A 13,843-nucleotide genomic window follows, 5' to 3' on the forward strand; every position below is an offset into this window, starting at 1 on the left:
TATATATATATATATATATATATATATATATATATATATATATATATATATATATATATATATATATATATATAGTTTAACTGTATAAAATAATTATAAATAGGAAATCCATTTTTGTTTAGGGTTGAGTAAGTTAAATTTTTTTTTAACTGAGTTTTTTAAGTTAACTTAAAGTTAATGGCTTTGAAAATTTAACTTAGTTAAGTTTCTCTAGTGTGTCGGTCAAAATTTTTGAATTTTTTTTATTGCATTTTTTTAAAGTTTAACTTCTTAAAAATAATATCCTAAAGTATCATAGTTGGTTTTTAAGTACTTATAAAGATATAGGTCTCGCAGCCGCGCCGCGCGTTTATATGATGAGTACGCTAAGCGGTCAGTCAAAAAAAGCCGATCCTCGACTGAACCTATCATTGTTCTTAGAATTTAATCTGACGCTATCTTATATCTTAGTATATCATAAACAAACGTATTGGAGGAAAGAACCCTGGTAAATTAATAGATAAATTAATAAACGATTTGCAAAGTTACTTTGGATTGACAATCACAAGACACTTGGATTCAATAGAAGATATGCGGAAAGCCATTTAGACTACTTATTATTATAAATGCTCAAGTGATAAAAAACTGCGTATTGCCCGAGAGAGGAGAGGAAAGGAGAGTATACATGGCGTCAAGCGGAGGCCACGGGAACAGTGAAGAATTTCACTCACGATCCGCTGCTCATCGAAACTGTTCAGAAAGTGATTAAGCCGGTTTATGAAGATTTATCTAAAGATGATTTATTGGAACGCTGTTTAGACGACAACACGCAGAGTGATAACGAAAGCTATAACGGCTTGTTGTGGCACTTTGGTCCAAAATATCTACATTGCGGCTTGAAAACAATTGAAATTGCTAATTATTTGGCTGTCGGCATTTTCAATGAAGGCTACTATGCAGTCCTGAAAGTTTTTTAGACGGTGGGAGTCGTCATTGGCCCAGTAGCCAAGTAATTCGCTGACAAGCGAGACGATAAGCGATTGCGGATCGCCGAGCGTAAATATCACGAAGTGATAAAGGAGGCTCGCATAGCCAACAGAAAAGCTCAGGCCTCTCTGAACGAGTTTTATGAAGAAGAAGAAGATATTCTGTACGGCCCTGGAATAAATGATTAGCAGTAAGTCCATAAATTTCAAATTATATACTAAAAATATGTACGTAAAACTTTAAATGCGTTTTTCTCAAAATAGCATTTTTCAAACTGATCACCACAATAATTCAAGAACGAATGGTCGAATCCACTTGAAGTTTTATAGGTATATACAATACATGTATAATATTTATTCGACCTAAATCTTTTTTGATGTGTTTAAAATAAAAAAAATTTGACACTCAAAAAACTATGCATTTTTTGCCAAAAATAAAGAAAAAACAGTAAATATACTATAATTTTTTTAAATTTTTAATATTTTTTATAATTTTAGGCCAAACGATAGCTACATATATGCAGATTAATTATCTTTTTGGTTTTTTGTTTCAGAACTGAACCAGAACGGCAGCAATCATGTTTACAGTCCACAAACTTTTTTTTGAAGACGCTCCGGCAGAATGGCTGACACGTTGTTATTTATATATATATATATATATATATATATATATATATATATATATATATATATATATATATATATATATATATATATATATATATATATATATATATATATATATATATATATATATATATATATATATATATTTGGAAAAATGTTTATATATTCTTTAAATGTAGTACAATATATACGAAAAGTGTTATATCAATTAGTTTCGTCGTTTTTAATTTAAAAATTCCTAAAAAATCATCCTGCTTTAAACTCTATCACACTAGGGAAACCTCTTAAGATCAAGTTAACCCATAATGAAATTAATTGAATTAAAAGTTAAGTTAATAAAAAAAATAATTAAAAAGTTAAAAGTTAAATTTGTTTCATTTAATGATTTCAGGGTTTCAGTTTTATATAATAAATAACGGAAAAAACAAATATACACCTTATCTGGACATGTTTTATTTACAGATACTTATTAAATTTAAATAATAAAGTTTTTTTGAAATTTTTATCGGACATTTTTTCTTGAAGATTTTTGTCGAAAATGAGCCCTCCTGCACTGAACAGCCTTTCGACGTCTCGCGACACCTTTATGGCATGATTAACTTTTAGGCTGTCGGCATTTTTTCATTAAAAAAGTGTTTATTTTTCTCAAACATTTTTCTATATAAATAACATACACAGAATTTTCTATATAAATAACATACACAGAATTTTGACGCAGAATTTTCAAATTTGTTCAAAGCCATAAAAGAGGTTTTTCCGGCTGTCTACAGGTTAACTTCAAGATAATTGAATTAAAAGTTAATAGTTACCGATAAAATGTAACTAAGTTCAGTTAAAAGTTAAGAGTGTAAAAATTAACTAAGTTAAGTTAAAGCTATTTAACTTTTTAACTTTTTAACTTAATTTTTAACTTTTTAACTAGTTACTACCTAACCCTGATTTTTGTGGTAAGTACTATTTACTAATAAGTGATATTGTAATAAAAATTTTTTAAATTTATATTCTAGGATGGAGCGTATGTGCAGAAAAGTGATATGGATGGTTTGGGTCTCTGTCCTTATGATCCACGTCATAATAGTACAGCAGTTTTTGCCGGTAAGTTTTTGTGTTTACATTCGATTAAATATCAAACGACACATGCTTTCGAATATGAAATATTTTAGTGAATAAAATTCTGACTCTATGACCGCGTCATTAACGGGATGCTGGAGTCGATGACCAATTCGAACAATGTTAATAATGCAGAGACGATCGTCACTAACATAATCATCCGCTATCCTTCTCGTATTTCTTTTCATTTCTACAGAACTTACATAAATGTCTGTTTTTTTGTTTAACATATTCAACGGAAAACCTAACCATTTATACGTAGAAATCTTTTTGCAAACTTTTTCGATATTCTTAAACTTCCAAATGCAGATACGAAAGTATAGCAATCAATTTCTTCAAAATTTTTCTGTCTGGAGCACAATTTCGGTATATACAAGCTGCTTAATCTACTTTTAGATTAGGCAAATATTACGCTGACAATTTAAAATTTTACATTTAAAATTTTTTTTTCGTTTTCGTCACATATCCAGCAATATTCCTATTTATTTTTGCACTCACTTTTATTGCGTAAAAACATTTGTAATTCTGTGTAACCAATACGCCGTAAACTTTGCAGAAAAATGTCAGTGTTTTATCAATAAAGTTTTCAGTTTTATTATCCGCTTAAGTTGTTGAACAAAAATAGAGTTTTTTATCTGATGAATCTAATCCGTATCACACATAGATTTCCATTTTACATAAATCTGTACGAGATTGGACTATACAAATTGGTTTCTTTCCTTCTTCTTATTTGAAAAAAAAAAACTCTTTTTGTAGCCAGAATTTTATTCATTGAAACATTCAGTATGTGTTAGAATAAAATTCTGACCATAGCTCTCGACTATAGTCTCGACAAACGATTGATTTGTACAGAACTTTATTTTCCGAAATATTAAAGAAACCCTGCAATAATAATATCTTTTAATTTCTTTTAATTGGTCAATGCGTCGTTTAATCTCTTGAAGAATAAATTTATTAACAAAATATAATGTAAAAAATTCTCTGATATAAAATCAATTAAAGAGTATTAGAAAATCTATAATATCTGTATACTAGAAGTAAGATTATTTCAGCAAATTGTTTAAAATTTCACGCTTTTTTACTTTCTCTATTTTTTTTGACTTTTTACTTTTATATTTTACATTTTTTACTTTCATATTTTAACTTTTATATTTTTTATTTTTTACTTATTATATGTAAACAATTTTGACAATCCGATAGGTTATCTGTTTTCTCCGATTATTATGAATAATCGGTGATAAGAGATATATTGAATGTAAATATATCGACAATGTTCCAATGTTTCTTTTTGATATGTTGATGATAAAGTTTAAATAAATTTATTTAATTATTTTTTTTAAATAACTTGGGTATGTATTTCATTCTTCGTATTGAAAATCGGAATTTATTATGCGATGGGCAAAAACAACAGCTCTAACTTCTTAAATATTATTGTAATAATTTATAAATTTATAAACATATCATCGCCGATTGGTATTGTAAACCTACATTTCCGCGCGCGCGGGGAGATACTTAAATTTTTTCTTTTATTATCTATTCTGTTATAAGCGATAATTAGTTTAGTAGATAAGACGTATCTTTCTTCTTACTTATCCTTTCATAAGAATAATGTTAATCTTGTTAATATTTGTTAATATTTGTTAATATTTGTTAATATTTGTATTACTGTTAAATTGGTTATGCATTAAGTTTTATTTTTGAAACTTTTTAATCTTTTTTTAATTGTATTTATTAACATCAATAAACAATAATTTAATTTTAAATTGACGCCGAAAAACACAATAACATCTTGTACCAAGAACACGCAAAACGAGGATATAACATTTATTAATTATGAGTGGCGAAATTTTTTTTATCGTGGAATTTTGTGTTGAATGTTTATTTACAGTAATGTTTGTTACATTTTGTCGATTTTGTGTGTTACATTTTGTTTGAATTAAAAATGAAAAATAAAATATATTTAAACGTACATATATGTGTGCCAATATTTGAAAAAGTTAATTGAAAATATAAGTTACTTCGATGACATTAAAGAGCAAGCTTTTAATCTCGAAGAAATTTTCATTTAAGAGATACTTTAAGCGAAATTTTGATGAATTATACGATTGATGTAACATGTATATCGACACAGATGAAATTTCTTTTTAAATATACAATCAAATTTGTGATTATTCCGAGATAAATATATTTCTTATAACTCGAAAAATTTCGAGGCGAATTGCATATTATCGAAACGTTTTCGCACGAAATATGTGCTCCACGTCGCTTCGAAAACGTGCGTGCACGGAAAATGTTTATCGAAGAGATTTTTATTACATTCTCTCTGAAACATATACCATACACTACACCAGATTTGACAGGCGACACGTGGCTTTGACGACACAAAGTGCCACTCGAGAGATCCGATCGCTCTGCAACGAGTGGAGTTCGCTTGTGAGAACGAGGAGCTTCAACGCGCGTATCACGAGTCCTTGTGCATTCCACAGAGACGATTCCTCTGACACACACAATTGAGATGCACGCGCACTATTTCTTGTTGACGAGTATAATAAATATGCGTGTACATTTCAAAGGGCGATTTTTAAATTATTCATATTTTGGAAAAATTAGCAAATATTATATTCAGTTCCGTAGCGTAAGATGTATGAAACGATTTTGCACATGTTTTTGTTTTCTTTTATTAATTTACAAAATTTATTTTACTGCTATACTATCAATGGTATTTAGTCGACAATATATCAATGTCAATCTTTTCATTCGTATCATTATATTTTGTACAAATAGAATGATTATACTCATGCACGTACACATACGTCCACGTACGCATCCACACATACAGGATGTTTGTTAGATTTCATCTTCACGTAGTGCATCCTAGGTAACACTAAAAAAGTCAGACATATAATGACTTAAAAATATGATAAAATCTATTTTAAAGTTATAACATTGAACTCACCTTAGAACGGGATATCATTTTACGAAGCTCAAAATATAATGTACCATTTAAAAAAACTGAGATATATAATGTACGCTGTGTATGTAATAAGTGGAATAGTGATAAATTAAATAGTGGAATAGTGAGCAATTATTTCTTAACACTTATTGTTTACGAGTTATTTAGGTATAATATTTCATTTCAGATATTTTGTATACACATGTACTCCCGCGTACGCGTGCGCGTATACACATCCAGATAGCATATGGACATCTAATGGACGTCCAGTGGACGTTTAAGTTTGGATATTGGGACGTTCATAAGACGTCCGAATAAAGCCTAACAGTGAGACCTCTCTCAAGCTAGCAGGACCAAATGAGTAGAATCGAATGGGACCCATCGCATTTTTTAGTACTCATTTTGTACTATTTTGTACCACAAAAAAAATTTGTGCCACATGCCGTTTTAAAAAAAATTGTGGCGCTGCCACTTGATATCAAGCTAGCAGGACCAAAAAATAAATAAAAAAAAATAAATAAACCATGATACACACAATTAGTACTGAATTTTTACTAATTTGTACCATTCGAAATAAATCGAAAATTTTATATTTTCCCCTTTAAACAACCTCTCCCTTATCTAAACCTAATATAAAGATAGCAGGATCACGATTTTTTCACTTTTTCTTGATGGTACAAATTAGTACAAATTCAAAAATGATAAAATCTATCATTTCTTGTCGTTTTTTACCAGTTTTTATTTTGTTCTCTTTATATTAAGTTAGCAGGACCACAATATTTTTTTAAATAGTACGGGATACAAAATTATTTTTTATGGTACAAAATAGTACACAATGAGTAATAAAAAACGCAATAAATATAATTTGATTCTATTGATTTAATTCTTAATAATCGAAAGAGAGAAATTTTATTTTTGAGGTTGGTTAAATGTGAGGTTGTTTTAAGGGGTAAACAGAAATATTTGCATACTTTTCTCGATGGTACAAATTAGTACAAATTCAGAAACAATAAAACCTATTGCAATTTGCTGTTTTTCAATGATATTTACCCTGTTAGCTTAAAATTAAGTCAGCAGGACCACAATTTTTTTAAATAAAACGTACAAAATTATTTTTGACGGTACAAAATACTAACTACATGATGAGTACCGAAAAATGCAATAAATTTGATTTGATTTTACTGATTTAATTCTTAATAATTAAAGCAGAAAGCTTTATTCTTGAAGCTAGTCAAAGTTGAGGTTATTTTAAAGGGTCGGCAGAAATATTTTTAATACTTTTTTTGGTGGTACAAATTGGTACAAATTCTGAAAGAATTTTTTAAACAAAAGTTGTTTGTTTCTTTACGTAGAATAAAATCCCGTAATAAAAAAATACATGTTTCTATTTAAAAAAGCAAAGTTGACTTTGACCTAACCTTAGCAACGCCATCCAAGGTTAAACTGCTAATATTACTAAATACATCATTTTATATATTGCAACTTTTGTCTGAAATATTTTTTCAAAAGTGCTTTCTGAGATATTCAGCCGGTCCGGGACATATAGAATACCTTGTATATATGTATAATTTTGTTAAAAATATATCATAACTATATTTTTGGTAAAGTATCTTAATACGTTAACTATTCAGTGAATTTTATATATTTACCGTCTATTTACCGTACACCACAATCTTTATTATCGAAAGCATAGGGTGGGCCATTTTAATTTATCCAGCCGAATATTTCGCAAACTAAGACCGGCAGACAAAAATGTTTCAGACAAAAGTTATATGGTTCGATGGAGGACATAAGAAGATACTATTGGTTTGACCTTGCGTGATGCCGCCAACGTCAGGTCGAGATCAACTTTGCTTTTTTAAATAGAAATATATATTTTTTATTACGAAATTTTATTTTACTATTTTTTTTTTAATAGAAATATATATTTTTTATTGCGGAATTTTATTTTACGTAAAAAACAAACAACTTTTGTTTAAAAACATTTTTATATGACCTCTATTTTCTAAGATATTTACGGAAATATCTACAAAATTATTGGTTTCAATAATTTTTTTCTCGAATCTTATCAATTTTATCGAAAAATAGCAAGAAATAAAAATTGTTTGTTTTTTTCTCATAAAACTCTGAATTTTTTCAGAATTTTTTTATTAACTTTTTAGTACTTCAAAAAAATGCAAAAATGCAATACTAAAACGTTAATTTAAAAATCCTGAAAAAATTTTCAGAACTATAATAAAAAAAAAATTTTTTGTCTCTTGCTATTTTTCGGTAAAGTTGATAAAATTCGAATAAAAAATTATTGAAATTAAATTATTGAAAATTATTGAAAATTTGAATAATAAGTTATTGAAAATAATTTTAAAATTATTGAAATTGAATTATTAAAAATTATTGAAAATTCGAATAATAAATTATTGAATAATTTTGTAGATACTTCCATAAATATCTTAGAAAATAGAGGTCGTATAAAAAATATTTTCAAACAAAAGTTGTTCGTTTCTTTACGTAGAATAATATATGTATAATTACGTACTACGTATAATTACGTACTACGTATATATTTACGTAGAAAATTTCGTAATAAAAAATATATATTTCTATTTAAAAAAGCAAAGTTGACCTCGACTTGACGCTGGTGGTGCCACGCAAGGTCAAACCAATGATATCTTCTTATGTCCTCCATCGAACCATATAACTTTTATCTGAAATATTTTTGTCTGCCGGTCTTAGTTTCCGAAATATTCGGCTGGATAAATTAAAATGGCCCACCCTGTATAATGAGAGAATATTGCATAATATGATTACTTTAAATTATATCGTCGTTGCATTTTGTATAGAGTATATATTTATTAGATGACACCGATGATTCTCATGACACTCAAAATGTTAAAGAGGAGATATTAAGTTTTCATTTTGCTCGAGAGCAAAGTTGAAAAAAGTCCTTTTTCATGTCAAGTGACAAAAAATTCCTTTTTCATATCAAGTTTTCATGCATGATGTCAAATGTCAAATTTTCTTATTAATTTTTTGTGGTGCCAATTAGAGAAGATGCATTGCTGAGAAGGAACCTTGACGGAGTTTATAAATTAAAGTTACCTGCTTTAAAATATTGTCCGTGACATCACTTTATGAAACAAAAATAAATTATATAACGAAAATTAAATAAATTTTAATTATGTCAAATCATTGACTGATTCAAAATGTTGCGTTAATTTTGTTGAAAATATATATTTTAACATGAGTTTAATTAAAAAATATGTTTAAAAATTTTTTTAATTTATTTTAAATTAAAATTATTAATTTTATTTTAAAATTAATTTTGAACCCTTTTTAGCACACACAAGAATATAAATATCCAATATTACAAAAATTTACTTGAGAGATAGAAAATATAAATATTATGGAGACAAAAATTATCATATAATAATAGAAAAATACCTTACAAAAAAAAAATAAAAAGGGAAATCCTCAGAATCTCATTTTACAAAGATAAAATCAAAGGTAAAGAAATGCCATTCTTAAAATTATTGTAATTGTGTTAATTGCATTAATGTGATGAGTGCAGTTGGATTTAATCATCGTTTTGGTATCGATGTTTCTTAGTAAAAATTTTAATGATGGATTTATTAGTAATAGTAGAAAGTTTTTAATAACAGTAGAAAAATTTTAATGACGGATTTATTAGTAATAGTAGAAAGTTCTTTCTTTTGTGGCAAAATTTAATCTTTATTTGAAACCAAACAAAAAGAGCTCGAAATATTGCCTGTTATTACTAATGACTTTCTGGTATTACTAATGACTTTCGGGTAGAATGTGAATTCCTAACAATAAAGGTTTACTGGGTTTGAAGTGATAAAGTTATCGATGCTTTTTTAAACTTCTTCTGTTCTGAAGTGTATATCAGCCAAATAATGGTGCATCGCCCGTAATATGTGGTAATCGGGAGAGGCTATGTCTGGTGAATACGTCGTGTGCGGGAACGTGTCCAGCCCAACACGAAGATAATCTATTTCATCGCCTCAGCAACATATAGCATTGTCATGCAGCAGAATGATTTTGCGGCTTTTTTGTCCAGTAAATGATCTCTTTTCTTCCAATGCATCGCTCAAATTTATGAATTGCTACTGATAACAGTCTGCCGTGACTGTCATCCGGTTTCAGCAGTTTATAATAAAGTACATATTTCCAGTTTCACCCGATATAGAACAATAAAACCTTCTCGGCATGGATATTAGACTTTGCAGTGAATGTCGTCGGTTGGCTCGAATTTTCTACATTTGGGGTTATATAGAAGAATCGACTTTTCATTATTCGTGATGATTTACTGAAAAAATCTTCTTTAAATCGACTTAGCAAAGACACTGTTGTGTTATACCAGCGCATTTTATTCTCTTCAGTCAATTCATGCGGTATCCACTTTTCTTCTTTTCGAATCTTTCATTAAATGTAAGTGATAAGAAATGGCTTTTAGGCTGATTTTCAACTGTTCCGTAAGTTCATTTTGAGTTTGCGCTGTGTTTTGATTAAAGTAAATATTTAGATTAACTTACTGATCTCCAATAACTTTCACTTTAACATATATTTACTTTGATATGTCAATATCTGTGAGTAACATGCAAAAAGTTTTAGCCGTCAATTATTGTTTATTAAAACATTATTAATGAAAAGGTCTCATAAATAAGACTTAGCTTCCTGATACTGTGTACATTTAAATACAATACACGTAGTTTATGTTATATATTAAGTGTCCAACTTTGCTTCCGCCGTTTTCCTATAGATGGTTTTAGCGGTAAGTGGTGGTCGAAATAAATAGATCATAGAAGTCATACAATAAACTTGGGCATCTGTCAACATAACCCCATAGAAACATTAGTCGATTTGTGTCTGCATCATAAAGTTATTCTCGATTGAAAATGTCAGATTACGAGCCAAATTCTCGTCATTTGCGGGAGGTTTTAATTTTCTGCTTCAATATGAAAAAATCTGCGGCTGAGGCTCATCGAATGCTCTCAAATACTTATGGTGAAGCCACTATTAGTGAAAGAACGTGTCGTGAGTGGTTTCAACGCTTCAAGAATGATGATTTTGACGTCGAAGACCGGCATAGGATGGAAGAGGGAAGAGGAAAGGTTTTCGAAGATACAGAATTGGAGGCATTACTTGATCAAAACTCGTGTCAAAATCAAGAAGAATTGGTACGATCATTGGGAGTGACTCAACAAGCCATTTCAAAACGCCTTAAAGCCATGGGAATGATTCAGAAGCAAGGAAATTGGGTGCCGTACGAATTGAAGCCGAGAGATGTTGAACGGCGTTTGTTTGCTTGTGAACAGCTGCTTGAAAGGTAAAGACGGAAGGGATTCCACATTGTGACTGGAGACGAAAAATGGGTTCATTACGATAACCCCAAGCGCAGAAAATCATGGAGAGTTCCCGGCCATGCTTCCACGTCGACGGCCAAACCGAATATTTACGGCTCCAAGGTCATGCTCTATATTTGGTGGGACCAGCTCGGCGTAGTGTATTATGAGCTGTTAAAACGGACTGAAACAATCACAGGCGATCGGTATCGAACGCAATTGATGCGTTTGAGCCGAGCATTGAAAGACAAACGGCCGCAATACAACGAGAGACACGATAAAGTGATTTTGCAGCATGACAATGCTCGACCCCATGTTGCGAAAGTGGTCAAGACATACTTGGAAACGTTGAAATGGGAAGTTCTACTCAACCCGCCGTATTCTCCAGACGTTGCTCCCTCTGACTATCACTTGTTTCGATCAATGGCACACGGCCTGGCTGACCAGCACTTTCGGTCTTATAAAGAAATAAAAAATTCGATTCGTGGATCGCTTCAAAAGATGACCAGTTTTTTCGACGCGGGATTTGTACGCTGCCCGAAAGATGGGAGAAAGTAGTGACCAGCGATGGACAATATTTTGAATCATAAATGTATAACCAGTTTTTTACAATAAAGCCTCGAATTTCGGAAAAAAACGGCGGAAGCAAAATTGTACACCTAATACAAATATTTTCCTGAGTAATATTTGAGAAATTTTACCCGTTGCTCATTGTTTTTTAAAAAATTATTAATAAAGAAAGTTTCATAAATAGGACGTACATTTTTGACACCGTATAAGTGAAATTGCAGTTATATGTGAACAGTCATGATAATACTATTCAGTTTTCTTTTAGAAGCGAGTGCTTCATATGTAAACAGAAATTATATTGTACGAACTAAAAGTTGTTAGCCTATCAAATATATATATTTAAACTTTTCACTAAATTGACGAAAGTCTATTGTATAATATACTAAAATAACTTTTCTGAGAAAATATTAGAGCAAAGATCTTTGCGCAAGGTTTATGTAAAAACGGGATTAATAATTGAAATATTTTTTTATATATTTTATTGCATATTTAATCCCAAACCTTACGTAGAACTCTTTGCTAATTTTTTTAAAATTTGCTATTTTATTATATAAATTCATTCATTTAGTAATTCAAGAGATTCGACTACTACCAACAAAGAATATTTTTACCTTAAAAAATAATAGAAGACAATAAATAAATGTACTGTCTAATCTAAAAATTTATTTACATTTATATATATATATATATATATATATATATATATATAGGATTTTTAATGTAAAGTAATTAATGGGCCATATTCCTTACAAAAATATTTCACCAATTTTATTGGTGACCCTCGAAAATGTTTAATTTGAGTAGTAAAAGCGTGCATTCAACACAGCGAGTATAACCCCGTTATACAGGTCGGAAAGGGGCACTTTTACTAAAAACGAGTGGTGATTACGGATTGCTAAGGAGTAATAAAAACGTATCATTCAGTGTATTTTTGGATTGTAAATGAGAGCAGCGCAACGGAAATTTGAGATGTGCAAACGAGCATTGAGCTACGAGTACAAACCCACACAACACCAACATATTTCAAAAAGCTTTCAAAAACCTTTCATTATGAAATATGAAACATTTCAAAGAAATATTTCAGACATGTTTTAGATATCTTTCAGATTCATAAAATGTCCGCTATGATATAATATCTGAAATGTATCTGAAATTTTTCAAAAACATATGGGAAATATTTCTAATATTTTTTTCTATATACAGAAACTATTCGTATTTTTATATTTATATTTAGAAACTATTCGTAAATGTCACAGTGTTTGCAGATTTTACTGGAAATCTTACATTACTTGATTTCAATGTTACATCACATTTAAAAATTCTCACTGGCACTGGTGGGACTCGAACTTGGACCCTGGAGGTATCTTTGGATTATAAGTCTGTTGCTTTAGACACCACCACGATCTTCGATCGATGTAAACGTCTTACATTTTGTCTATATATGTTGTTAACAAAGTAATATAATTTTTTGATAATATAATTTAATAAAATTATTTCATTTTAATAAAAATTATATTTTTTGTAATTTTATTGTATGTATTAATTTAACCCTAATTAGCTAATGAGATGAGGTCTACAAAATTCCGCGCATTCCGTTTTGTTCTCTTTAAATTTTTATAGAAAAAATATTTTTATTAACTGTTATTAAATATATAAAGTCATAAAATACTGTATACTTGGAGTAATTATAAAATAGTACAATTACAAAAAGAAAAAAATCTATCTAATCATATAAAATTTAATTAAATTAATAAAATTTATGTATAAATATATAAATCAACGCTTATTATAAACGATTTTTGAAATATTTAAGTAAAAAAGACTTTGATGAAACGTTTCACAAATATTTCTGAATTATTTCAATGTTATATTTTAATATAATTTCCAAGATATCTTTCGGAAAGCATTTTAAAAGATATGCTGTGTGGGCAATACGTTTCTAATACTCACAAACACTTATATTGTACATTTTTAAATAGCACGCGAATAAAAATTATAATTATTAATTCTTAGAGAGCTGGCAATCATTATAATGGGTAGGTTATTATTATATATGTTATTATTATACAGGGTGAATATTATATACCGGAACACCTGAATATCTCGAAAACAAAGCGTTGTATAAAAAAATGTTAAATACAAAAGTTGTAGGGTTTAAAAAGATCTATTTTATGATATTAGCAGTTTGACCTTGAGTTGCGTCATAAAGATCAGGTCAAGGTCACAATGATGTTTTTAAATGGATACCCCCATTT

At 29.2% G+C, this 13,843-nt stretch overlaps 1 protein-coding gene across 4 annotated transcripts in view; it reads left to right on the forward strand.

Moving 5' to 3' along the window:
* LOC116843614 (semaphorin-1A-like) overlaps positions 1-13,843 on the forward strand; it is a 711,737-nt gene that overhangs the window by 607,693 nt on the left and 90,201 nt on the right. For all 4 annotated transcript variants that reach the window (XM_032814175.1, XM_032814150.1, XM_032814158.1 and 1 more), the window contains one exon: positions 2,600-2,687. In XM_032814175.1, the coding sequence (XP_032670066.1) occupies positions 2,600-2,687 (88 nt within the window). The remainder of the gene's footprint in view (positions 1-2,599; positions 2,688-13,843) is intronic.

The sequence above is a fragment of the Odontomachus brunneus genome, unplaced genomic scaffold, assembly GCF_010583005.1.
Source record: "Odontomachus brunneus isolate Ranch 3 - 2012 unplaced genomic scaffold, Obru_v1 Obru_scaffold_003, whole genome shotgun sequence".
In the NCBI taxonomy this organism is placed as follows: domain Eukaryota; kingdom Metazoa; phylum Arthropoda; class Insecta; order Hymenoptera; family Formicidae; genus Odontomachus; species Odontomachus brunneus.